Below are 26,594 nucleotides of genomic sequence, written 5' to 3'. Positions count from 1 at the left end.
AAACTTGACAACCTTCAACTGTGGCCCATGGGAACCTGAGCGACTGTTGTCTCTCACCCACATGTACAGCAATACCTGGATAACAGCAGCACACCCAGTGATTTGTACCTGTGATGCACTCGTCCTCTCCTTTTTCTGACACGAGCAGCTGAGCAGGAGGTCGAATGAAAGTAGACGTTCAGCTCAGGACGTCTGAAGGGACTGCCATGTGAAGACGGAAGAAAAAAGAAAAGCATCAAAATTGGATTGTGGATGAGCGATCAAGGATTAGAAAAAGACCTTGGATCGGAAATCTAGATCGGAGATCAACTCACGAGAAACCTTGAGATGCAGATCCGTGTGGTGCAGATCTGGGGTTTCCTGATGACAGTTTTGGGCTGGATCTTCGTGGCCTGCACCATGGCCATGGAGGGCTGGAAAATCACCTCCATCGGGGGCATGGGGGGCTCCTCCATCATCAAGGTGGCCTGGTACTGGTCCAGCCTGTGGAGATCCTGTTTTACAGACTCAACTGCTGTCAGCAACTGTTACGACTACCCTGTGCTCTGGTCTGTGGAGGGTAGGTGACACATTTCGAACAAAGCCAGTGTCTCCACTGACATCCAGACTCTCATTAATGTCCATTTGTGTGTTACTGTGTGACTGTAGGCCATGTCCAGATAGTGCGAGGCCTGCTGATGTCAGCTCTTTCCCTGGGCATGCTGGGGTTCGTGCTCAGTCTGATGGGTATGGAGTGCACCTTCATCGGGGGAAAAGATCGGTCAAAGTACAAGAAGATCTATGCCGGCGGATTATGCCACATAATCAGCGGTAAATATCTAGTTTAAAAAAAAAAAAAAGGACGGTCAGCAGATGTACAAGCTGTGCATGTAAAGAGTAGAATATGTGTCAGGGTGTTGCCTACATGCTGAATGTAACTTAATTTAACTTCCAGCGCCAATATCAGATCAAACTGTCCACTACTACAATATAGTATACAGCTTTATGTTCAGTGCTAATCAGCATGTTAGCCTCTAAACTAACATGGTCAACATGGTAAATATCATCTTGTTAGCATTGTCTTTGACATGATGTCAGGATTTTAAAGTAACATTTAGCTTAAAGGGATAGTTTGGACTTTTTGAAGTGGGGTTGTATGAAGCCGTTATTTAAACTCTCTTCAAAGCCGACAAAACACTAATTTTACCTTTCAGAACACGTTAGTTGCTGGTCTCCATTATTTAGTTTGTTTTTTGTAATTGTATGACTTTTGGTAAATCCGAACTAAAACTTCAAAACACCAATAACACAAACTAACTAACCGATTGAGGCAGTGGCAGACCTGCTTTTCCGCCTCATCCACAGCAGTGCTTACTGCTAGTACTCCTGACTGTTTCTGCCAAACTAGGGCAAGCTAACCTCTTTCTACTGTATATGAAAATATATATTATTATTATTGTATATATTATACAACCCCACTTCAAAATATCCGATGCCTTTAATGATTTAAAGACTCAAATGCCATAACTTCTGAAAACAAACGCGAAGATTATGTCATTTTTTCATTAAAGGACGGGAAAACAACTAATACATAAATAGTGCAAGATTTCAACACATGATCCCATTTCTGCATTATCATACTGTACATGCATCATTCAAACCACTAGTGTTTTACAATAACAAAACAAAGGGGGCATCTTACCCATAGATCAGTGTTTCCCAAACGTTTTGGTTTGTGACCCTTTTTCACAGGATGTCTACTGTACGTCTACCTGTCATTTCCCCCTAAAATTATCCAGCAATTCAAAATCTCAAAAAACATTTTGAGCAGCATATTTATCTTTTATTTTTTATCTTGGAAAAATGTTGTGACCCCCCTCAGATTTATCTGGTGACCTTTTTTTTGGGTCCCGACCCCCCAGGTTAGGAAACCCTAATGTATTTTTCTATTATTAAAGGCTACATTACATCGTAAACTAATACTTTTTGCTCAACTAAGCATGATTTCTCTTCAGGTTTGCTGTCCACGTGTGGGTATGCAGTTTATGCCCAGTATGTCTCAGTAGAATACTTCAACCCTAACTTTGATGGACTGAAGTAAGTTGACGGACATAAAGGTAGTTATGTAACCTGTTTCATAAAGAATAAAACATATGTATTTAAATATTCTTCTCACAGTCTCTCTGTTTCAACACCGACAGGTATGACCTGGGCACTCCAATGTTCCTCGGCTGGGTGGGCTCGGCCTTTCACTTGACTGGCGGTTTCTTCTACCTGTGGTCAGTGTGCACGCCGCTCTGCGGAAGAGAGGCAACGTGAGTACAGACACGTGTTGTTGTTGTAACATTTCCGTGATTAGATAACTCCTTCCTCAATAAAGACCAGCCTCCAGTGTGCTCAAGTGCAATGAGTCATCCACAATTGCACGAGTCAGTGTTAGCACTGAGCAGGTTAAAGGTGGGACTGTGCAGATGTGCACTGTGGGAACTCTCCCTCCCACCATGTAAGATTAGCCTGAAGCCATTTGTGTAAACAAGCAGGGGGTGAAAGGTGTTTAACAGTTTTCCTGGTTAAAGTCAGTAGAACAACAGCATCAATTACAACAATAGCAGAAGCTTAGAGAGCAGAAATCCACAAAAATGCTGCAGACAACTCTTACAGTGAGGATTTAATGCAAAGTTTCTGAGACATCATGCTGCCCTCGTGTTTCTCCTCTCCTGTTTCCTCATTTCCATCCTATCCCGTTCCTTCTCTCCTCTCCTGTTTCCTTCTCTCTTCTCCTGTTTCCTTCCTCTCCCGTTTCCTTCTCTTCTCTCCTGTTTCCTTCTCTCCTCCCCGTTTCCTTCTATCCTCTCCCATTTCCTCCTCACCTCTCCTGTTTCCTTCTCTCCTCTCCTGTTCTTCCTCCTCTCCCGTTTCCTTCTCTCTCTCCTGTTTCCTTCTCTCCGCTCCCCTTCCATTTCCTCTACCTCTCCTGTTTCCTCCCTCTCCTTTTTCCTCCTCTCCTTTTCCTCCTCTCCTCTCCCGTTTTCCTCTCTCCTCTCCTGTTTTCCTCCTCTCCTGTTTCCTCCTCTCCTGTTTCCTCCTCTCCTCCCGTTCCTCCTCTCCTCTCCCGTTTCCCTACTCTCCTCTCCTGTTTCCTTCTCTCCTCTCCCGTTTCCTTCTCTCCTATCTCCTCTCCTGTTTCCTCCTCTCCTCTCCTGTTTCCTCCTCTCCTCTCCCATTTCCTCCTCTCCTGTTTCCTCCTCTCCCGTTTCCTTCTCTCCTCCCCTGTTTCCTCCTCTCTTCTCCTGTTTCCTCCTCTCCTCTCCCATTTCCCCCTGTCCTCTCTTGTTTCCTCCCCTCTTGTTTCCTAATTTCTTGTTTCCTCCCCTCTTATAATCCTCTACCAGCACCTCTAAACACTCACTTAACTAAACTCTGGAGTCACTGCAAAGAAAGACCTTGTTTTCACCCTCAACTTTTCTACATATTAATTAAACAGGACATACTAATTAGTGAGCTTTAAATGTGCTGGTAGGTGGATTGTGTTACCGTTGGACAGTCATCTAACTGTCAGCAAAAAAGCATATTTCCTATAATATCTACTAAAGGGCTTAAAGTAAACTCCTCTGCTCTCAACTCAGCTTAATGATTGCGTAAGTGTTTTTTTTTCCGATGATACATTTGCTTGGTTCTGGAGAGACATTTTAGCTGTGATGTACGGTAAGTCTTGCATATAGGATGAAATTAAATGTGAAAAATCTTAATATTTAAAAACTGTTTTGGTGCATTGGAGGAACGTACACTCATGGCCTGAGTATTTCTAAAATTGTGGTACAGCTGTGGCTACATGGAGTGATTAAAATGACCACAGCTTCTCATTTATAACAAAAAAAAAAACTTTATGCTGGATTTGAAGTAAGAGGGGATCAGTAGCCCTGTTGTGCTTGACAGTAATGTATTTCTCTCCACAGGGTAATTACCGTCCAGGCTCTACCAGACTCCGAGCAAAACAAGTCCACCACAGCTCTGTCCACAGTGTCCGAGATCACCTCCAAGACCAAAGTGTCCTCCGTGTCCGAGCTGTCGTCCAAGTCGGAGCGCTCAGACCTGTCCGGCATTTCCTCGAGATCAGGACGCACAGACAAGTCAGGCCGGTCATCGAAGACTGGGCGAACCAGCAGGTCCACAGGATCTTCTGGGTCTTCTGGGTCTTCTGGGTCAGCAGGGTCAGCGGGGTCCAGGCCAGGATCAGGGTCGGAGTCCGGCGTCTCATCGAGGTCCAGCGTATCGACTTTGTCCGAGTCGAGGAGCAGCGGCAGCAGCCGGACAGTGTCATCGCTGTCAGGCAGCTCAAGGAGTGAGACCACAGTTCATCAAAAGCTCTAATATTTGAGTAAATGTCATATGGAAATCCTAAACACAGGATATGAAAACTATTTAGATCAGACACTCACCTGCCTCTCAGGGCTTCTGTAGAACGATTATGTGATGGACAAATATTAATAAACGTGACAGATGATCCGATGCTTTTCTATTCAATTTATGAATCTGCTGTGAATGCAAATTCTGTGATGTGTTTTTTGTATTAAACATTGTGTGACAAACCTTTACTGATGTGATTTGTGCGGTCTGTTGTTCATGTCATCGATACTGTGTCACAACTACACACAATATATATATATATATTCATTCTATCAATTAACCAGATGAAACCAATCAATTGGCTAAACTTCAAGCATGCCTTAAGGACATAAAAACTTGGATGTCTAGCAACCTTTTGATGTTAAACACAGACAAAACTGAAGTTATTATACTTGGCCCTAAATGCCTCTGAAACGCATTTTCTAATGACATAGAAGCTCTGGATGGCATTAACTTGGCCTCCAGCACCACTGTAAGGAATCTTGGCGTCATCTTTGATCAAGATTTGTCATTTAACTCCCGAATAAAACAAATCTCAAGGACTGCCTTCTTTCATCTACGTAACATTGCAAAAATAAGACACATCCTGTCTCAAAATGATGCAGAAAAACTAGTCCATGCATTTGTTACTTCAAGGCTGGATTACTGCAACTCATTGTTATCAGGTTGTCCCAAAAAGTCGCTTAAGACTCTTCAGTTGATCCAAAATGCAGCGGCACGTGTATTGACAAGAACAAGGAAACAGGATCATATTACTCCTGTATTAGCTGCTCTGCACTGGCTCCCGGTAAAATACAGAATAGAATTCAAAATCCTTCTCCTGACTTACAAATCAATTAATGGTCAGGCTCCAGCTTATCTTAAAGATCTCATCGTACTTTATAAACCAACTAGAGCATTACGCTCCCAGACTGCAGGGTTACTTGTGGTTCCCAGAGTCTCTAAGAGTACAATGGGAGCCAGAGCCTTCAGCTATCAAGCTCCTCTCCAGTGGAACCAGCTTCCAGTTTGTGTTCGGGAGGCAGACACCCTCTCCACATTTAAGAGTAGGCTAAAGACTTTCCTTTTTGATAAAGCTTATAATTAGGGCTGGCTCAGGTTTGCCCTGGATCAGCCCCTAGTTATGCTGCTATAGGCTTAGACTGCCGGGGGACACCTCCCTGCTCTCTTCCTTCTCTTCCTCTCTCCTCCCCTCCCTCTCTCTTCTTCTCCCTTCTCCCTCTCTATCTGTATGCATTTATGTAAATGTATGTTACTAACTCACCATCCGGGGTATCATCCCCGGAGTGTCTGTCTCTCATGTGGCAGGTTGCCACTGATAAAGTTTACGTCAGGATCATGAATCGTGACAGCGCCTGCTGACCTGGTCCTGCTGGACACCGGGAAGCCTTATTGACATTTTCCTGGATTCATCCATACTTTCTATTTTTTTTTCCAACAGAACATAATTTCTGTCAAATGTTGTATTTGTACTATGTTGTTTATCCTGTACACACGACATCTATTGCACGTCTGTCCGTCCTGGGAGAGGGATCCCTCCTCAGTTGCTCTCCCTGAGGTTTCTTCCATTTTTCCCCCTTTAATTATGGGGTTTCTTTTAGGAAGTTTTTCCTTGTGCGATGCGAGGGTCTAAGGACAGAGGGTGTCGTAACCTGTACAGTCTGTAAAGCACACTGAGACAAATGTATAATTTGTGATATTGGGCTATACAAATACATTTGATTTGATTTGATTTGATTTGATTCAATAAAACAGAGGCTCACATCCCTTTCTAATAGAGCAGGCACCCTTTGTGTAGACATTTAAACAACAGATACTCCACCAGGCGCTCTGGTTGACAGTAAACACTGCTTTGCTGCTCTCCAAACCTTCACACAGATACATAAGCAGCTGCTGTAAGAGGACCGCATCTACAGTTTTAATGCCAAACCCTCAAGGATTTTTATTTGCTTGAATAATTGGTGGACTACTTCCTTTACAAGGTACGGATGCATTAAAGACCTGCACACCTGGCGTTATTGGTTCTACTTTTCATCAGCTACAATGTCATCTCAGTAACTGTATGTACTTAACAAGTGAAGGTTGTTGTATTTACCAGACTGAAGGGATGTGGAGGAGACCGGCTCAGATCCTGGGCCTGCTGCTCTGCATACTGGGCTGGAGCTTTGTGGGCTGCACCCTTGCTATGGACTACTGAAGGTAAGCAAATAAGAGTTGGAAGAAACAAATAGCTGATGCGCTTTGTTATTGTGGGGAGTGTCTCGTCTGAAGAGAAAACTTAAATAACATTTTTTAAAGAATCCTGGAAATGTCATGAAAACTACTAACCTGATAACTATCATCAGAAAGGTGTCATAAAAAGTTTATTTATCTGAATTCTCAAACTATTTTTGTTTCCTAAATAAGAGATGTCCTATGCATGCAATTATTGTTAATTCATTTGCGGATGATAACATTTTATTTTTGTTGTGCTCACAATTTGAAACAACTTTTGGATATAGTGGAAGAAGAATCAAAACTTGGTTTGAGAGTTGAACGGTCTCTGAATTTAAGCATATTTCATCATCTTTGACAACGGTGTAACACATTTACAAAGCAAACTCATGATAAATGATGTTGAAATTTCCAATTTTAGGAGGAATAATAGACACAAATTATGCTAAAAACGTACAAAATCGGTCAAGAGAAAAAACGTCAGTCTATTTCTTAATTGCTGGGATATGCGTTACTTACATTTTTATAAATAAAAATGGCATAAATTCGAGTCTGTTTTTAAATTTTTTGTTTATATAAAGTTTCATCAATTATATTTCATAGTACATTTAAATAACTTTTATTTTTAATTTTGCTTTTGTTATTTTTGGTGAAAACAAAGATATAAGTAGCACTTAAAAAAGTATTTTTTTTACATACAAAAATAAATAGTCATGCACAGTCGCCCGTTTTGGGGAAATAATCCCGATTTATTCCAAGTTATTTTTATTAATAATTTATATTTATCAACAGACTAAAACATTTTTTTAAGTGCAATTAAATGGGTACTAAAAAGATTTTACACATCTGCAAACACAAGGGAGAAGCTTTCCAAAGTTAAAAAAATAACCCTGATGTTTAAAAAATAAATGCAAATTCTTAACAGAAAGTCTGTGTTTGAAAGATGAGGGCGTTTAGAAGGCGGGGAGGGTCTAATGACAGATGTTGTGTAATGGGAAATGTACAATACTAAATCATTAGACTGCCCCTTAAATAATAATTAATATATTATAATTTTTATATAATGTATCTTTGTAGTTGTGGTAATACTATATGCTGATGACCCTCTGCTGCTCATGAGTGCCCAAACTGTTTTTTTCACTGTATGTGTTTTCTCACTGGAGGGTGGCCCAGCTGGGGGGTCAGGGGGGCTCCTCTGTGGTGGTGACAGCTTTGTTCTGGTCTGACCTGTGGAAGGACTGCTATGAAGACTCCACCTCTCTGGTGAACTGTGTCGACTTCCGCGTGCTTTGGACAGTCAAAAGTGGGTACATTGACAAATAATCACTGATTACCTTTGACTTTGAGAATGTAAGTTAGAAGTCGTACAGAATATTTCACCATAAATAAATGAATTCATGTAGCAGATATGTGTGTGTGTGTGTGTGTGTGTGTGTGTGTGTGTGTGTGTGTGTGTGTGTGTCTGTCACCAGCATACATCCAGGCAGTCAGGGGGCTCCTGATGATTGGCCTATGTCTCGGCTTCATTGGCACAGTGCTCACCTTTTTTGGAATGGAGTGCACACACATTGGTGGAGACCAGAGAAGTAACGACAGGATGTTAATAACAGCGTCTGCTTTCCATCTGCTCGGTTGTGAGTACCATTTGTTTGCTTTGACCAAGCCTTAGCTGTTGAGAAAGCAGGAACATCTACTCACCGGTTGGTCTGGTTTTTCCCCCCCATGTGTCATCGGCTTTCCCTCATGCAGGCGTATCAGACGTGGCTGCTTATTGTTTATACATAAACAGAGTGGCTGCAGCCTTTTTACACAGCAAAGCAGATCCATCCAAAGTGAGGTAATGTGTGGCTTCTGAATCCCTCTCATAATTCAGGTAAATGTGAGTTAATGCAAGATATTTAAATCCTCAGATATGAAATTGGAGCCCCCCTGTACCTCGGCCTGGTGGGGAGTTTCCTCAGTCTACTTGGTTGTACAGTTCACTGTGTAACTGCATGCAGAGCTAACCACCCAAAAAGGTGTGTTAACATACAATTTAACTAAATTATTTCACCTTGCTATAAAAATCCTACAGATTTGAAACTACAAGTTGTTATTTCCAAGAGGGCTGAAGTAGGGCTGGGTACATTTACCAAAAACTCACTAATGTATAACGTTACTGTTGTTTGTGACTGGATACTTTCTCTGCAGCAGACATCCCACGGTTCCCTTCATCAGTGAAAGAGGAGAACACATCTGTGGAGCATCAAAAAGGTCTAATGTCCTCAGAAACGCCTCTTCCTACAAGATGGCTTCTGTTTTGCTCGTGTAACACGACAGATGGATGCAACATATAATCAAGCCGTAACCAGGATTTCACAATAGAGGTCCATCAATTCAAAATTTATCTATAATAAATAAATGAATAATTTATTTATTTAATGATCTTATGTTTTCTCTAAGTTAAAAATAATATCATACGAAAAGCAGATTATGCTTTAAAAACACTGTGTGTTGACCAGAAACAATATAGAGAACATGACCGTGGTGTCGTCAGGCATACAATGTCAAGTGTGTGACTACTGTTTTCAAATGTACAATATTATAAGTCTTAAAATAATAGCCTTCCAAATGAGTATATACACAAATAAACAATGAAAAAGGTGTTTTTGGTTCATTTCTTTGTCTGTACATGATTCTTTTGGCAAACAAAAGTAATATATATGTGTTTATGCATCGCCCATAGAACATATAAAACATTGATTTGGCTTATTTATGCTTTATGGTCACTTTTTTGTCACCTTGAACAAATCCAGTTTGTGGCTAAGGGAAGGGTTTCTACAAGCTTTCTACACTTTGAGTTTAAATGAGGTCAAACAATAAGGAAAGGTCCTTGTAGAAAAGAAAAAAAGTCAGATTTTGCCACAATGATGAAGTTAAACGAAACACTGGGGTTAACTACACTGTTAGCAGCATGACGTAATCCTTCACCACTGGGTTCTGGGAACATGAAAGGATGCTTACGAGGCAAAAGCGTAGACAAGATAAGATGACAACACAACACCTCCAGCAATGAAACAGAGGGAGAGCTCAGTCCTGTTTCCCACGGTGAGAAGTTTGGACGTTACTCTACATTCAACACATTCTACAGGTCCAGCACTCACCATGAAGTACAGGACGCTGGTGATGTACATGGAGATCGGCTGTTTCGTGTCCTGCCTGTGTGGCTGGATACTGGTGTGTTCCACTCTTCCCACAGAGTACTGGACTTTCTCCGAGGTGGGCAGCATCGTGCTGACAACCTCCAACTACTACTCCAACCTGTGGAAGGACTGCATCTCAGACACCACGGGGGTGTCCGACTGCAAGGACTACCCTTCCATGCTGGCCCTGCCTGGTAGGATACTCAGAAATCTTTCCTTTCATTTTTTTTAAAGAGGCATGGAAGTTTTTCCAACCTTTCAGTCATTATAATGAGAAAACTCTCTCAAAATATTAATTAATTCATTATTTTGAGAACGTTTCTCCTTATAAAGAGTTACATTACATCCCATTGGTGGAAATTGGCTTCCATAGAGAGGGCTTGAATTTTTAAATACATTATAAAAAAGAAGCATCATTAATATTTAGTTGGAGCCTCTCCTGGACTTTGAAAAACAAAAATCAATAACTTCAAAAATAATATTTCTATAATTTTCATAGAATCACTTAATGAATTTGACCTCACACAGCAGTAATGAATATAAATGAAGTGCTTTAAATGCTCTAATAATACATTTAACACACACTTTTTGTTAATTATTTAAAAACATTTTAAAGCTGGATTTCTGGTCTTCTTTCAGCGTTCCTACACGCATGCAGAGCGCTCGCCGTCTGTGCCGTCATCACGGGTTTCTTTGGAGGCGTCCTCACACTCATAGGGATGAAATGCACTAAAATAGGTGGATCGGAGATTGCCAATGCGAGGGTGACCTTCGCAGGCGGTATAACCTACCTGGTTTCAGGTAAGAAAATATATATTTGATATTGTTGTGAGCATTAACTTGTGTGAGTGTTATGCACTCAGGAGTTTGAAGTAAGCTATATCTCCTGATAGGATTCTGTGGTATGATCACGTACTCATGGTGGGCCAACAGACTTGTAACAGAATTCTTGGATCCAAATTTCAGAGCACAGAAGTGAGTACTTTTGAAGCAGTATGATTATTATATAAGGTCCCTAGAAATAATATTTAGAATTAGAGATAAAGCAGTTCACATAAACAAACTATAACTCTCGATATACCTCAAAACTTGTTGTTCAGATTTGAAATTGGAGCAGCTGTTTTCATTGGCTGGGGAGGCTCCATTCTTCTCCTCTCTGGAGCGACAGTGATGACTTACTTCTCTGGAAAAGAAGGTCTGCCAAGGTAAATATAAAACCTCTCATATTTCACTTGAACAGTTCTATTGCCTTTCTTATCTATATTTATGACCACGGTGACCTGTAGTGTGGACCATATCAAAGCGAAAGCTGTTTGAATTATGTCAACAGATCTCCAGAAAGGCCACGGAGACCGGCTACTTACGCCACCGCCCGGACCAGACGGACCTACATGCTGCCAGCCTCGTCGTCCAGAGTGACTGTGCGGCCGCCGCTGTTCTATGAAGGCAGGAAGAGCCGAGCAACCAGAGCGACAACGAAGACCAGCGGGACCTTCAACAGGGACAGCTTTGTCTAAACCAGAGGGTAACTCTGAGCTGAGAAAGTGACTTAAAAGACTGAATGAGAAGATCAATCCCACTCTAGTGTCTGTAGAGCCAGCATTCGGTTAGCTTAGCTTAGCATAAAGAGTGAAAGCAGGGGGAAAATGCTAGCGTGGCTGTGTCAAAGGGTAACAACATCTGACTACTTGCACCTCTAAAGCCCACTAATAATTAAAACATTATATCTTGTTTGTTTGACTTCAGACAGAGCCAGGCTAGCTGTTTACCCCTATGTCCAGGCTTTATGCTAAGCTACGCTAACCAGCTACAGGCTCCAGCTTTATATTTCACGCACAGACATGTATAGTATCAATCTTCTTGTCTCACTCTCGGCAAGAAAGCGCAATTAAGAGTATTTCCCAAAATGTTGAACTATTTATTAAGGTTTTGCATGGCTGGAAATATGATTTATGTTACTAAGGCAACTGCAAGGACGACCCTTCCATGCTGGCCCTGCCTGTAGGATACTCAGAAAACTTCAAAATATGAATGTCCCTTTAATTGTTTTACTTAAACGAGGGACAGAAGCCCATTTCCATCAGTTAAAGAAGAAATAAGATGAAAAAACATCATGTAGGTCATTATAATGACTAAAGCTCTCAAAAATAAAGACTTAGTATCTTTAAATACTAAAGTGTGGTAATCCACATCCTGTCCGTCAACCCTTTGATTCTTTCCCGCCTTATCTGCCTGCTTGTTTTTTCTGAAACAGGCTGAAAGATTCAGTATAAATGAGAAACATTGTTCAACATTGTTACCTTCATCAGATATGTGTCTTTGGTTGTTGTCACTTCCCTTATATAAATTATTGATCACTATTGTGACTTAGAGATCAACAGAAATACTACTGTATTTAAACCAAATAATCCCAAAACATTAATGTACATATTTTTTGTACTTGATGATTAGCTAAAATATTGAGCTACCCTATTAGGTTTCTTTTCCTGTCTATTTTCTTTGTGGCTTCATACCGTATACAGAGTTGTTCTGCAGCTGAACTTCTTCCGGGTCGCCAGAAGATGGCACTCAAAATCAGACAATGATGAGGTAGCTTAGTAAACTTAGTATCCATGGTGTCTATAAATCCCTGTTTCAACCCCAGATTCCCTTCTGTTGAAGGAAAGATGGCTGAAAATGGTTTGGTAAATGAAGCATGGTGTACTGGAGAAGAGTTGTGCAATATGATGCATTGTCCTCCGCACGAGAGCCAATGATATTTAAGGAGGCCAACGCTGTCAGAGCAGGAAGCCGTTACAGCTGTCACCCCCATAAAAACACAGTAGCTCATATTACAAATGTGTTTCATGGCCGAGTCACAGTCAGACTGAAGCACCGACATTGAGGCTTTTATGTGCGCTGAGAGTTTACCATTTATTAGTCACACTCGTAGGTGGTGGGCAGCGGAGGAAACATTCAAATCATTTATTTATGTAAAAGCAGCCAAACCACACTATAAAAATACACCATTTACTTTAGTAAAGTAAAGTATGAAGGAGTATTGGCATCAAATGTACTTAAAAGTACTAAATATGCAGAATCTTATGGTCATATTTTTGGATCTTTATAATGTATGTATTAACATGCAAGCTGTACTTTAATGTTGTCGCTGTTCGAGGCGCTGCTAATTCAAACTACTTAAGTTCTGTTACGTAGTTTTATCATCTGTTATAAACTGATCACATGTTTTGTATGTTACATCTTGAATCTGAAAAGTAGATATAGCTGTTGTTCTCCCGTAACATTACATTATAAATGATAATGGGACATATTTGTAATACATCAGTTTTGGTTGTTGTGCTTGATTGAAGAAAGAAAAGAGCTTCATGACATGTGCCCCGATTGTTTCATGTTAGACAAGTTTCAAAGAAATCTTTTATTGCTTGTTTAAATATTTTCTATACAAAAATCACATTTCATCATTCACATTTGACACATGAAGGAATTATAAAATTTGATGTACAAAATGTTACATACACTACATACAGCATCTCATCTGGAGTGTTGGTTATATCTCAGTGAATATGCCACACGGGGAAAATAAAAAGTGGGATTAAAAGTGGAAGACTGAAAAGGTCTAAGGCAAGCAAAGAACTGGCACGAGGCGTAAGGTGAGAGTGGAAATGTCAAAGCTGTATTTATCTCTTATCATATCTCTTATTTATCTCTAATATGTGTATTAGATGCTCTTTTCTATACAAATGTCTGAATACAAAGTCCCTTTAAGTATTGCTCTCTCTCTATTATAGCTTCCATAGAATAACAGTATCATATATGGCTATTTGGCATGTAGGTGTCAGAGGAGTTGACTGAGGTCTTTGTGTCTGCTTGGCGTAGAGCTACGTCACCTGATCAGCTGTAGTGTTTATTGTATTTATTGCTAATGTCCTCGGAGTCACTGATGTCACTGAGGGAGCACAGGCTGCTCTTCAGGGTGCTTCCTGTTCCAGCTTCAGTCAGACCTGTCGGACATAAGACAGCCGTATTTACTTTACTGCTTTACAGACAGGACAAAATAATAAATGTTTCCAACAATTTTAAAACCCAGAGAAATCGGTCATTTTAAATCGAGGTGTGTTTGTCTTTGTGGTTGACTGCCAGAAGCGGTCATAATTAGACTTTTTATCCAGGTTTAAGCCACATTTTTTACTACCCTTTTTAGATATGGCTTGTTTTTAACTCTATATTTTAACCAGATGAAGGATTTAAGTCATCAGACGTCACAAGGAACCAAGCTGAGCAAACGTTTTAGTGGCAGCTCGGGTCACAGCTACTCCTGGACATCCGATGTCCACTGAGCGGCATTGGAAGAAACATTGATTTTTAACATGAAACTGCTTTATTCAGTGTTTTTCCAGGTTTTAATTACCAGGTATGTTTGTTTTGGAGAGATGGGACCTCTGCAGATAATTCGGCTCCCAGTAAAAACCTCCTGAACGATGAAAACGGAAGAAATCCTAACTGGGAGAAGCTGACTGCAATGACCAACTCCCATGATCCCTCGCTTCTTCACTCTGTCTTTTGTTATTGTTATAAATTACATAGTTATTTTTCTCGGACTGACCTGATTTGGGAGCCTTTCCTGTGGAGGTTCCCCAGACACTGGTGCTGGGTGAGTCCAGGCTCTTCCTCGTTGGTGCAAAGCCCTGAGCAGGTTTAGACATTTCCAGTCTGTCCTCTAAGGAGGATCCCAGCCACTCACTGCTCTCCTCTAGATCTGTGTACTGTCACCACACACGCATTATTCATACCTTCCAGTACGACACTGCTTCCCACTACATAATAATATCAACATTATACATCATAGAGTGAATCTCACCGTGAGTTCCTGAACCTCATCCTTCCTCTCTGGTAAGATGCTGACGCCCCCTGCTGGTTTCTTTAGCGACCTTTCTGCAAACTGCTTCTCCATTTTTCTGGCCAGGTCATTGATTTTGTTCTCTAAAAGAAACAGACTATTTATCAAATATATTCATGTGTTTTTCATTAAAATTGTTTCCATTTCTAAATAATATCTGATGATCTCTCAGATTTCAGATTTTTATATTCCATATTTACAAAGAGTACAAAACAAAACAATGACAACGTAATTACACCTGGCAGGAATTAAGTCACATAAATTACGTAAAAATATTTTTATAGAAGGCAGATCATTTGCGTTTACCTTTTGGCTTATCTGACTATTCAACAAATAACTAAATTATATGTTTAGTGTAGACGTCCCATAAAGGTCGTCATTACAGGAGATTACAGAGCTTCTGATTCCTATTCCTTTATATCTGTCTGTCATTTAGTTTTTTTTTATAAAATTGGTGCTTTTTCCAATTTAAACTCCGGTTTTGATCCCACGCTGACATTCGTTAAGCTTGTTTTGCTACCTCTCTATGAAATGATCTGAGCTGACAACAGCAGATGTTGTCACTTTGTTGTGTGAGCCTGTGATAAGACAAACCCTCTCTTGTATCTGCTCAACCTGCAAGATACAAGATCGCAAATTTCAAACAGGAATAATAGAACTTCATATGTTCCCTGATAAACCCTGGACAAACCTCTTTAGCTTAGCATCATACATAAAGTTTTGTTTACTTCCTGAATCCTGGAGAACCCGAATAATAAGTCAATCCTGTGGGTCAATCCGAGCTCATACATCTAGGTGCTCATCTCATCATTTGAGACTCATCATGTGTCAAAAGACTTTTTATGACCTTAAAAATGTTGAAGATGACATTGAAGATGTTTAAGAACCCTGACTGCATGTGCATAACCTGTCTGACTAATCAGGACAAACACATTGTAACCCTTTAATGACTGAATAGACTTAATTCTTTTGCTGGTTCGAGCTGGCCGTTTGAACTTACCTTTGCCGACGTTTCTCTTATCCACGTTGCCGTTCTGGTCTTTGAAACTCTGGAGACGTTTTGGGTTAATCTCCTGCAGCTCGCTGACCTCGGACCACTCTTCCTCCTCATCGCTCTCTACCTTTGTGACTGTGGTCTTGGTCACACCACCCACCGACCCCCTGGCCTGCTGGGGGTTGGCGGAGAATGAGTGCCTGGCTGGAGCCTGACTGGCCTGGACTGGACTGGCTTTGCTGGCTCTGATTTGGACCTGGTTTAGTCTGGGCTGTGGTGATTTTCCCCTCTGCTGTTTTGGGGGCTGTTCCTCCTCCATATCTGTGTCCTCCTCAGATTCCTCATCTGAACTGAAAGGAGGGGTCCTCAAGAATCACAGAAACACAATCATTAAACCTTTTTCTTTTTCTTAAAGCTGTATAAAATATTTACTATTTAAGATCTTGTCAGATCTAATTCCTTACCAGCACCTGGCAGCATACGTTTTCTATACAGCTTTTATTAATATCAATTATTATTATTCCCTACTCTCCAGCAGCCTGCTGCACCAGCTTCACACATCAGAGTGTTAACACTTAATGCTACGTATAACTAGTTAGTTTCACACTAAACTCACCACCCTGTTCAGTTGCACCGTTCCTACTAAGGCTATGAATAACTAGGTAGACTTTATTTTTTTTTTATATATTAAAAGTATTGTATGCAATCACATGTGAATGTCCGTATGATCCTCATGATGATTCAACAACTTGTCTATCGCTTCTGTTGTACTCTGATGTGTTTCACTGAGGTGAAGATAAACACATCACATATAGTGACTGCATCTTTGTGATACTCAACAGTTACATGTTTCGGTTACAAATAACCACGTGGTTATACTTCCCCCATCAAGTACATGCAGCATGAAAACACATTGTGTCTACTAGTGCAACTAACGGTTACTGTCCAGCACAACACCGGGAGCCGGGGATGTAAATGTATGAGCAAAAAAACTCACAAATTTACAAGAATAGAAAAAACATAAATATTCTGAGATTACTAAATCATAAATTTGCAGGAAAAACACTTATGATAATATGGCGAATATGGCGACTGTAGGCTAAAATCACAAGTCTTTCCTTATTGCTGAAGCTGATTGCAAAGTATAATTTCAAGTCATCCACTGCAGGCGTCTGTGGAAAATGATTTGCAAAATGTAAATTTGACGCAACCTCAGATGCATCTGCTTTGCACCTTTATCTCAACACTGCCAAATACAAACCTCTTTGTGTTGTGGTGTCCAAACTTCTGACTGGTACCGTATTCGTTATTTTTTCTGAAATGTCTTCACCTTTGCTTTTATTAATTTAGCTATCAAATATGACGGATACAAGGTGGATTAAACACGTTAACTCTTAAACATGTTTGTAGGAATGTGGCTTTCTGAGCAAACCCACGCCAACAGATGATACACCAGCTGATTGACCTGACCTGTACACACCCACAGGTACAAGTTCCTGAGGTCAGGACTTGGACTTTCTGCACATCGTCATCAGGACAGTTCAGTTACTGGAGTAACTAAATCCAAGCTGGCTGAAAGGGGAAGACCCCCGGGTGGATTGTTTCAGAATGTTTCACATTATGTGTTAATGCGATAATGTTTCGCATTGCCATAAATACATAAAACAAGACATTAACAAGGTGCCCTGGGGAGTTATAGGTTATTCTTGCTTTCATTATTTCTCACAAAAACACATTGTGTACATCCTTGAGGTCTAGCAAATGTTTTATGAGTGTGTTTCTTTCCTCATAAAACATTTGTAAAACTGATCTTTTAAATAATTGAATTCATATCTATGATGCTTCCTTCACTGGCTTCGTTTTTACATTACGATGTTTGTCGGCACATTAACTGCACTAAACTGTGAGCAGTGCTGTCTGATTGGACTGACAAAAAACAGCCCAATCAGAGCCTCACTTGGGAAATGAGAGTGAGTGTGTGTGTGTGAGTGTGTGTACAGGTAGAGGTGTCCAAACTTTTGACTGGTACTGTATATAAAACATATTCTCTATCCTACTGTTATTTAATTATCCAGGACACATGCTACTACCAATCTGACATTAATGGAGAACTACAAGAAGTCTTGTTATACACATTTTCTTTACTTGGATGTGAAGTTCCTCAGGGCGGTCTTGGTGTTGGGTGTAGATGTTTTGGGTTGGGTGGTGGTCTTGGTCCTTGGCGCCGGCTGGGGGGTCTTTGGCTGTTTGACTGCAGGTCCAGAGATCACCTGGGGCGCTCTGGAGGGCAGGCTGCTGGATCGAGGCCGGATCTGCAACACTGCACACAGACAAAAACAGATCATATAAACACAATGAGCAGATCAGTCGCTGACAGTGTGTCAGGGCTCAAATCAGCTTAGGTGGCGGCAAAAAAGCTTTCACAGATTAGACAGATAGTGTTGGATGCGGGGAAAACCAACTACAGTCCGCTAATGCTAAAGTGGGTGACAATGAGGGAGTTGAATTTCTCTAAAACACAAAGTAGTACACTGTGGATATAATTGGTGTTTGGGCAGAGTAAGAACTTAGAGAGGATCTCTTGTGCTAAGAGGCTTTATGATGACTCACCTTGAACTGATTGTCTGGATTTGGTCTGTGACTCAGGAGCAGGGTCGCTGCCTCTCCTTGGACCGCCCAGCTTCTGCTCCACTGTGCTGGCGATCTCCTCACGGTGGCGCCAGTAGTGAGGCATCCCCTTTGCAATGCTCTCCCGCTTTGAATGCACCTTGGCCAGGATGGAACTGAGCTCTTTGTCCTTCAGACCACTCTGATCCTGAGAAGAGGTAGAGGAAATTATTGTTATTATCATCAACGTTCACAAAACAGGTCGAGTAAAAGAAGATTGTATGTTGTACATCATGTTTTAACAGTAAGTTTAAAAGTTGTTCTAATGTTCTTAAGGAAAAAAATGTCTGTATCAAAAAAGTGCCATAAAATGATATATTAATATCATTTGTTGAGTCCTGATCAAAACTACCAAATATAAGTTTTCAGAATTTTAACCCTTTAAATGCCAGTGTGTTTTCACAATGACACCGTTGTTATCAAACATGTAATTACTTTGTATAATAGATGTTAGAGGGATGCTTTTCTCAGTATCAGCAACAGTATTGCCCGATGGGGCAAACTTCAGAAAATGGCTTAATCTGGTGGAAAATAGTAAAAATATTTTTTTTGCAGCCAGGGCTCTAATATCAAAGCTTAAAATAATAAGATGCATGATTTTATGCTGTAATTGCCTAGGAGAAAAAAAGCCATAAATATACCCAGTGATGTACAAGTGTTAAGCTTCCTGAACTTTACTTAAAAGTGTGAACTTACAGGCTTGACTCCGAGGTTCTCCAGCTTCTCAATAACGGCCTGCTCCAGATCGGGCCGCATCTCTTTCTTGATGTTGGGGTTTCTTTTAAGAACGCTGGTGGTCACCCTCTGTTTCTTCTCTGGTACAGGCTCCGGCTTCTTCTCCACTGGCCTCCTCTCAGAGAAGCTGCTCGAGTCTGTTAAAGAAAGCTCACTTAAATCAGCCGTTAACAGATAATCACGCTCCAATTACGCAAAGAACGTGGACGCAAAGAATGAGAAAAAAAAAATGAGCATGCATTTGGCAACTTTCACAGCGAGCACCATACCAAAGGTTCAGTTGGGTAGATGGTTGTGACTGCAGTGGGGCAGGCAGAAGAGGAGAACGTCTACACTTTGATTTGCCACAAACAAGGCAACAAGATGACGGATGGATGTAACGATCAGCAATGCTGAGCAAGCGTCAACGAAAGTCACAGACAATGAGCTTGCTTTCCAAAAAGTGTGAACTGAGATGATCTCGGCCCACAACAAACTGATGCATCCATGCAGACGACATGCAGTCGACCGGCTCTGTTGCTTTTGTTGCCTGTTTTACCTTTCTCCTCTTCTGACAGCTCCTGTATAGGGTCCAGCTTAGGAGCAGACACTGGCTCTTCTACTTGGACAGCACATGAGGTCGAAGTCGTTAAAAGTCAGGGAGTCGCATAAAATATGAGTGTTTTAAAGAAAAATGGGGGGGGTACTAATGTGGTAACAGGTTGCTGTCTGAAACAGCATACTGTAAATCCTTCATGCATGAAAGCACATGCTCAGTCTCTCTGGGAGTGACAATGTTTATATATTCTTATTTTCTCATGACAGCTGGCTTACACTAACTTACCCAGTACAACTCTCTTTGGTTTAGGGTCCGGAGCTGGTGCAGTGGCGATGACTGAAAAACAGAGAATATGATGAAGCATTAAGATCATACAAGCAGCTTCATTCAGTGAAGACTTTTCTGATTAAAAAGTAAAGGAAAGCATACCTGGTACTTCCACTATTTTGATGGGTGGATTTGAGGAAATATTCCTGATCTGTAAATTGGAAAGATTGGCACTTGTTATACTTGATATAAAAAAGACAAACCTTTCCTTGTTAAATAAATTCCTCTTTTGGCAGCGTGTTATAGCTATAATCCTTCAAATCTGCGTTAAATTACTGCTAACCCAACATTTCTGACTGCATCACATTAAAAGCATTCAACTGGTGATTTAAGCCCCTCTGAGTTTCCTCAATTGACATTTCCGAGGCTGTGGACACTGGGGCCTATCTGAGCATGGACAATTATTTAGCACTCCACCCTTGTTGTTTGTCTATCAGTTTGAATGCATGTCGATGGCTGGATCAAGGCGAGTGCTTTCGACCTGTGTGTAGTTGTTCCTTGGTTGTGTTTTTGCATTTACTTGTTCATTAACAAAAATAAACGAGCAAAGACGTTCAACTGGCAAAACATGGACTGGCTTTTATTGTGAAAAAGCCACAGGAAATGCAATATGTTAATCACACCTTATCTCCTCAGCTTGGTAGGCAACTACTTTTAGCGTTCCCTGCATTTGTGTGGAAAACTACCCTTCCTGTGTTGCAGCATGAAATCAGATTGCCCTATCATGGCATGAGATCTTTATTGAAACAACACACATTTGTAAACACATACACCAGCTGCTCTTCTGTTTCTGACAAACTAGGCTCAAGGAGGGTCTGCTGCTGCCAGAATTCTGGAAGCTGTAGTATTAAACCACACTTGCTGTTACCACTAGGAACCATGGGAAAATCTGGAGTGATTCCAGGAAAAGCTTCCTGTCAAATGTACAGTATCATCATGATACAACACAATCTGAGCCCCGTGGAGCAAATAGAGGATATCCTGAACGAGGGCTGACCCTCCGCCTCACTTCCTCCCCCGACATAATCGCACTGTGCGGGCGGTGATGGCTGCGCTAACCTGATCCCTCTGAGCCTTGATGGTTTGCTCCCTCTCCTGCAGCCTCCTCCCCAGATCCTGCTGCAGCCTCTGGTAGCTCTCCTTGTGCTCGGACACAGACGACTGCATTCTGCTCAGATCGTTCAGCAACTGGACAGTGATGGGAACAAAATACGTTTTACAGCTTGTGGAATGTTTCACCTATAGGATGTTTAATGGCATAATAATAAAGACAAATAATACAACATACCTGGTTTTTTTCAGACTCATGTTGGGCCATAATTTCCTGCAGCTTGGATCCCCACTTTTTATCCTAGAAGAGAACATGTTTGTCATCAAAACAGATGAATTCACGTCTCAGTTTTAAAAGGTTATCTTTCCTCTCCACTGACCTGTTTCTTCAATTGCTGTTCCAGCTTTTGCATGGCTTGTATCTGCATCTCTTTGTAGTTGTCCAGATCTCTCTCTGGCTGCGAGTGAATAGGGCTGGCTTGTTTTTCATGCTTGGCTGTCTGATTCTGATTTACTTCCTATGAATGAAAGAAACATGTGAAATACAAAAAACAGGCATGAATAAATAAGATCCAAATAAACACTATAAAGAAGCTACTGAAGGGATTCTCCTAGTGTCCTTTTCGTACATTGAGAGCCTGAATATTTCGGGTGTAAAGGAATTCCATCTCCCTGCGCATGCCATCCCGGCTGTCTTCTATCTTTCTGTCCATGCGCGCCAGCTCCTCAGCCTTAAAACGCTCCAATTCTCTCAGCAGCTCTTTGTGCATAGACTGCTGCTCTTTTTCCTGGAATCACAACAAGAGAAAAGTGCTCAGTCACTACGAATACACAAATGACCGGCACAAAAGTAGAAACTTAAATATGTAAATACCATCATATATGACAAAGGAAACAAGATGCTGACCAGATACATTTATAGTCAATGGTTTCAGATCCGTCACAACGGGCTGGTTTTCCTACCTGAGCTGTTTTGGCTTGCAAGTCCTGTTGCTGCTGAACAATCTGCTCCTTCAGACTGCTAATCTCAAATTTGAGACTTTCATTTTGAGATTTCTTCTCACTGTCTGACCGCAACTCTGGAAGGACGTAAAAGACAATAAAAATATATTGCAGAAGAATACAAATGTTTCCTATTCACCTGCAAATACATCTTCACAAAACTCCACCTTTAAATTGCCTAATGTGTTTGCCTAGTAAGTGATATATCTGACTTCTACCTTTAGTTCATGTACTATAGCTCTATCTCTCTCTGTCCCTCTTTTAAACAGCTCAGCAAACCTTTATGACTGGTCGACTTACCCATCTCATACTCGCCAAGGGTGGCGCCGCTGCATGTGATTGTGGAGAAACGAGGAATTGAGGAAGGACTTATCACAATGCGGACACTAAAAGAAACAAAAAATACATTAATGTATCACTTTGTGCATTTTTCACAAATAAAGTGAATCTCAAGCAATAAATATGTTGAACCAATGAAACCCAATGTTTAGTCAAATGCATTTAGACAAAACATAAGCAGAAGAAGAAAACATTACAAATTATATATTATGCTTATTTTACATGAAATGCCAATTTACTGAATTGAAGTGGCATTTCACTTGCATTTTGTACCCAGCACTAATCTGTTTTTATGTTTTTAATCTTATTTTGGAGTATTGAGTACTATTGTCATTGTACAAAATATTTTTAAAAATCCTAAGAAATATTTTTATATATGTGACAAAGTAGTAGTGGCTATATAGCAGGTACACTCATTTCTGCGAACAATCCCGCAATGAGTCACATTTATTTGAAATGACCAGTTGTCAGTTATAACACAAAATGTTAATGATTCATAAGAGTCCAAAATCTTTTAACTACTGAGCGTCTCATAAAGCGAGTATGGAATGAGTGAATGAGGTTTGGGACAAAGCCTGATGATCCAAACAGGAACCTCCACTGACTTCAGGCATGTGTTTCCAAACAGACAGATAGCGTGAGTGATGTTGATTTGCTCCCTGCGGCAGTCGTCACCACACTCCAGCTCACTAACACTTAACTACTAGTATAGATGCTGCCTATGCTCTCCATGCGCACGCACATCACACGCTACATTACACGCTACATTACACTCCGCGTCTCATCGTGCCCGTGACTTCATTCAATGTTAAACCTGCTGCTACTGATATCTTGTCACACCATATGGTAGCCAAGGTCCAAAAGGCAGCCACATGACACAAGTGTGCCGCCACAATGAGTAGTTCTGTAAGTGATACAATTACATTACGGTTTGGAATAACTTGAAATTGAGAGAGGAATTAAATTAGTCCTGTGTGTGTATTTGGTAGAAGTGTGAACTAATGACAAGCAACAAATGCCAAAGGACGTTAAAGGACACAAACACAGTCTCTCTATCAATTATTGACCCACCTCTGTTAGCGGAGCTTCTAGAGCACACCTAGCAACCACATGCTGTCATGACACACTATATATGTTGCCTTGGAAACCGCATGGCTAGGGCAGCCTCACTTGAAGAACAGAGAGATTTTAGATTTCTGCTATAAATAACCTAATGGTGAGCATGTAATAGAGACAATGTTTACAGGCAACTAGATCCAACAGATGAACCAACATATACACAAACGTCTTGAACACTAAAGAGGACACAATGCTGTACGAGTTTATGTATATATGAGGGTGGGGGAGGTGTCAGACAGTCATCTTGATTAGTGCTCTTGTCACCCTTTTGTAAGTGGATTAAAAAAAAACAACTAATTGCCACCAAATGACACCATCTGTCCAGCAGCTCTTAACCCTTTCTTGTAGTCTCAAAACAAAGCATATTATAACCAAAACAAGGCAGCCATGGCAGCTTTTACAGTACATAACAACCATTTTAGAACCGATATATTGTCACCATTTCTCTTTTTTTCCCTCCAAACCCTGATGTGAAATGCACAAAGCCGGAGCTGTGAATAGATCTTGGGAACAATGACAGAGTAGGGGCCATGTGGAGGAGCGAATGGGGTGGGGTTGATGGAGCTAGCCGTCTGCTTGCCAAACATATGTGAAATGCAAATGGTAACCGATACCCCCAGAGAGTGAGCGTTTAGTGTGTCAGCGGTACCTTATGTCCGCTGATGATTTGCGGGGCGATTAGGGACTGCTGGTTGCGAATAACCTTCTTCCTCTGCTTGAGCTCGGTGGTCAGGGTCTTTTCCTTCTCCTCCTGCTTCTTCTGCTGAGCCAGCAGCTGCTCTCGATCCCTGCCGGCTGCCGCCATCCTCTCCTCCGCCGCACGCAGGTTGAGGGTGAGAAACTCCTGGCAGTGGAGGAGCCACTCCACTGTGAGCTGGGCCAGCCGCAAGAGCTTGATCAGCGCTGGGTCCACGGGGCTCTGGCACCGCTGACATCGCTCCCCGTCCAAACTGCAGAAGGTAACACCGCTAATGTGCTCCTGAAGAGCGTCCACATCCAGCTGGCTCACCACCAGGTCTATGTCCACGGCATTGATTCGCCGCCAGTCCACACTCTCCCTGCGTGGGCGGAACTTAAAAGGAAGGATGGTGGAGGCTCCGCTGGATGGAGTCATGCCGGGTACAGAGTGCTGGCTGAGCGGGGAATTCAGAAGGGATGGGATCCCTGCTGATGAATGAGTCCCCTGGGTGTCACTGGTGAAGGGATAGTATGCTCCGTCGTGAAATGGCTGAAACAAAGAGCAAAGAGAGTTTAAATCCTCATTTACAACAGATGCATTATGCAAACATCAACAACTCACATCAGCATCTCTACACCACACAATCACAGGAGGAGAGAGAAAGAGAAAAGACAGCATCTGCTGAGCTTTGGCGAGGTAAAACAGCAGAGCACAGATTCCACCACTGCCGATTCCATCTCCATCTACCTATGATGCTGTTGCTGTCCTGATGCAGCCGTGCTCTTCTTACCATCTTCGACTAATTTTGCCTTCACGGGGAGAAAGACGTCGAAGAGCCGTCGCTCCTCTCCGGTTCCCGCCCCCTTGCAGGCAGCTCAACGCGACAACGCTGGGGCTGGGCGTCCGCCACGTTACCATGGAGACAGAGACGAGCGTCTCTGTGGACAGAAATGTTATCAAAACACCGGCTGCAATCAGCAAATGTTTCCCTACACTGTGTGGGAGACGGGCTGTGTCCTCTGGGAAAGACTGCAATGCATCTTAAAGTCCCTCACTCGACTGAAGCAGTGTGTAAAACCAACTAATTTACCTGCAAATGAGCACGAGGAGGTTTAGCGACAATGGTTTCCTTGCTAACAGCGAACGCCGCTAATCTCTTTCATGTCGGGGCAGGCTTTTTATCCCCTTGACCCCAACCTAAACAATGGCACACATGCTTGAACTTGTCCGAGCAACGGTTAATATGCCTTTATAAGACTTAACGCTACTTTGAAATACAAAACCTTTCCCAAAAATATCAGCCAAGTAACAAGCTTATAACGGCTTGTGTGTTTCAAACCTCTTGCATGGCTAGCTAACGGACATTGTTGAGTCAACGGTGTTGGGCAAAACTTTAAAACAACGTCACTAAAACAGCAATATGCCTTTACATCACCAACAATTGGAAATACAAAGTATAAGTTAAATATTGCAGGGCTTCATTAAAACAACTTACCTGAAGGTTTGTTTTCTTGCGTTTCAGCCTCTGGAAAAGTTTTCTAACGACGGTACCCCAGGCGATTTGAGGGTGACGTAGCTGCTGGTCTCCACATTCCTAAATCTGCTTTAAAAAAAGGAGAGACATAAAATTAACTGTGATAAAAACACGGACTTCCGGTAAATACATTCAAAGTAAAACTATTAACGGACTGTGAAAAGTAGGGTTATTTTATCATCCTGACAAAGGGCTGCAGATGAAAATGTGTGAATTAATCTGGCATATTTACATAAAGATGTGCAATGTTCCTAAACATTGCAATTTAAATACAATCTGCTCTTAATTTTTTTTTTTTTTTTTTTTTTTTTACAGTTTAATTCATAGCCACAGAACAGTTTCATGCCATTTACACATCTTCCATTAGGCTACTAAACATATTGTTTTCATAGCCTATAATTTTTCTGCTGCATGTCATCTGACATGTTGCATATACCATGATATGCCTATGTTTAATATCTTTAAAGGATATATTATATTTGTAACTTTTATATTTGATTTGGAATATTTATATACTGTGGATTAGTTTTTGTATTTGACATGTCCTTATACTTTCTAAAAATGTTATTCAAGCTTTTTATGCATACAGTATGTTACGCCTTTTATGCCGTAGCCTATATCTATTTCTATTACTTTTTTTATATCCGTTTATTATTAACCGTTTGTGGCTGAAATGACAAACTTCCTTATTTTGTATAAGACCAATAAAAAGCAGTGCTCCAAACGCAGATTTATTATTCCAATAGCCATTCTGAAAAATATTTGTTAATTTCAAACTGATGCGTGGAGCATTACCAGGGCCGAGTCATGCCGAACCTTTACTTTGAGGGCAAAGCTCCTCGTTTCCGGTGGGGTTGTGACGACTTGACGCAGGGAGAGGGGGGGAAGGGAGAAGCAGACCGCTGGGCTTTGAAATGGAGAAACGGGGAGT

The 26,594-nt window shown here is 41.3% G+C and overlaps 4 protein-coding genes across 4 annotated transcripts; 3 read left to right on the top strand and 1 right to left on the bottom strand.

Moving 5' to 3' along the window:
• The first annotated feature begins 327 nt into the window (after window positions 1-327).
• cldn10e (claudin 10e) lies at window positions 328-4,350 on the top strand. Its single transcript, XM_029452682.1, has 6 exons — window positions 328-559; window positions 649-810; window positions 1,995-2,076; window positions 2,181-2,294; window positions 3,936-4,185; window positions 4,225-4,350. The coding sequence occupies exons 1-6, from the start codon at window positions 328-330 to the stop codon at window positions 4,348-4,350; spliced, it is 966 nt and encodes a 321-aa protein (XP_029308542.1).
• Window positions 4,351-6,493: 2,143 nt separating this feature from the next.
• LOC115021935 (claudin-10-like) lies at window positions 6,494-8,911 on the top strand. Its single transcript, XM_029452673.1, has 6 exons — window positions 6,494-6,576; window positions 7,755-7,903; window positions 8,073-8,234; window positions 8,350-8,437; window positions 8,511-8,618; window positions 8,791-8,911. The coding sequence occupies exons 1-6, from the start codon at window positions 6,494-6,496 to the stop codon at window positions 8,909-8,911; spliced, it is 711 nt and encodes a 236-aa protein (XP_029308533.1).
• Window positions 8,912-9,744: 833 nt separating this feature from the next.
• On the top strand, window positions 9,745-11,299 carry cldn10d (claudin 10d). Its single transcript, XM_029450627.1, has 5 exons — window positions 9,745-9,976; window positions 10,422-10,583; window positions 10,676-10,757; window positions 10,883-10,987; window positions 11,113-11,299. Exons 1-5 carry the CDS (start codon window positions 9,745-9,747, stop codon window positions 11,297-11,299), a joined length of 768 nt encoding a protein of 255 aa, XP_029306487.1.
• A 1,883-nt stretch (window positions 11,300-13,182) lies between these two features.
• Window positions 13,183-24,881, bottom strand: dzip1 (DAZ interacting zinc finger protein 1). Its single transcript, XM_029450783.1, is given in 18 exon segments — window positions 13,183-13,783; window positions 14,386-14,545; window positions 14,641-14,762; window positions 15,680-16,038; window positions 17,819-17,993; window positions 18,284-18,488; window positions 19,037-19,212; window positions 19,899-19,949; window positions 20,043-20,091; window positions 21,000-21,128; window positions 21,229-21,291; window positions 21,371-21,508; window positions 21,620-21,778; window positions 21,954-22,069; window positions 22,293-22,308; window positions 22,310-22,378; window positions 24,100-24,678; window positions 24,751-24,881. Coding segments are annotated over 18 exon segments (2,733 nt in total). The 5' UTR covers window positions 24,808-24,881; the 3' UTR covers window positions 13,183-13,673.
• Between the last annotated feature and the right edge of the window lie 1,713 nt (window positions 24,882-26,594).

This window comes from Cottoperca gobio, chromosome 2 (genome assembly GCF_900634415.1).
Source record: "Cottoperca gobio chromosome 2, fCotGob3.1, whole genome shotgun sequence".
NCBI lineage: Eukaryota > Metazoa > Chordata > Actinopteri > Perciformes > Bovichtidae > Cottoperca > Cottoperca gobio.
This window is presented reverse-complemented; position numbering and strand designations above follow the sequence as displayed.

Bases quoted from the DNA above. Each gene is read 5' to 3' on its own strand.
- cldn10e (XM_029452682.1), top strand. From the start codon at position 328: ATGCAGATCCGTGTGGTGCAGATCTGGGGTTTCCTGATGACAGTTTTG. The intron at 811-1,994 runs GTAAATATCTAG...ATTTCTCTTCAG, and splicing joins ATTATGCCACATAATCAGCG to GTTTGCTGTCCACGTGTGGG. The intron at 2,295-3,935 runs GTGAGTACAGAC...TTCTCTCCACAG, and splicing joins CTCTGCGGAAGAGAGGCAAC to GGTAATTACCGTCCAGGCTC.
- LOC115021935 (XM_029452673.1), top strand. From the start codon at position 6,494: ATGTGGAGGAGACCGGCTCAGATCCTGGGCCTGCTGCTCTGCATACTG. The intron at 7,904-8,072 runs GTGGGTACATTG...GTCTGTCACCAG, and splicing joins CGTGCTTTGGACAGTCAAAA to CATACATCCAGGCAGTCAGG. The intron at 8,235-8,349 runs GTGAGTACCATT...TCCCTCATGCAG, and splicing joins TGCTTTCCATCTGCTCGGTT to GCGTATCAGACGTGGCTGCT.
- cldn10d (XM_029450627.1), top strand. From the start codon at position 9,745: ATGAAGTACAGGACGCTGGTGATGTACATGGAGATCGGCTGTTTCGTG. The intron at 10,758-10,882 runs GTGAGTACTTTT...CTTGTTGTTCAG, and splicing joins CCAAATTTCAGAGCACAGAA to ATTTGAAATTGGAGCAGCTG. The intron at 10,988-11,112 runs GTAAATATAAAA...TTATGTCAACAG, and splicing joins GGAAAAGAAGGTCTGCCAAG to ATCTCCAGAAAGGCCACGGA.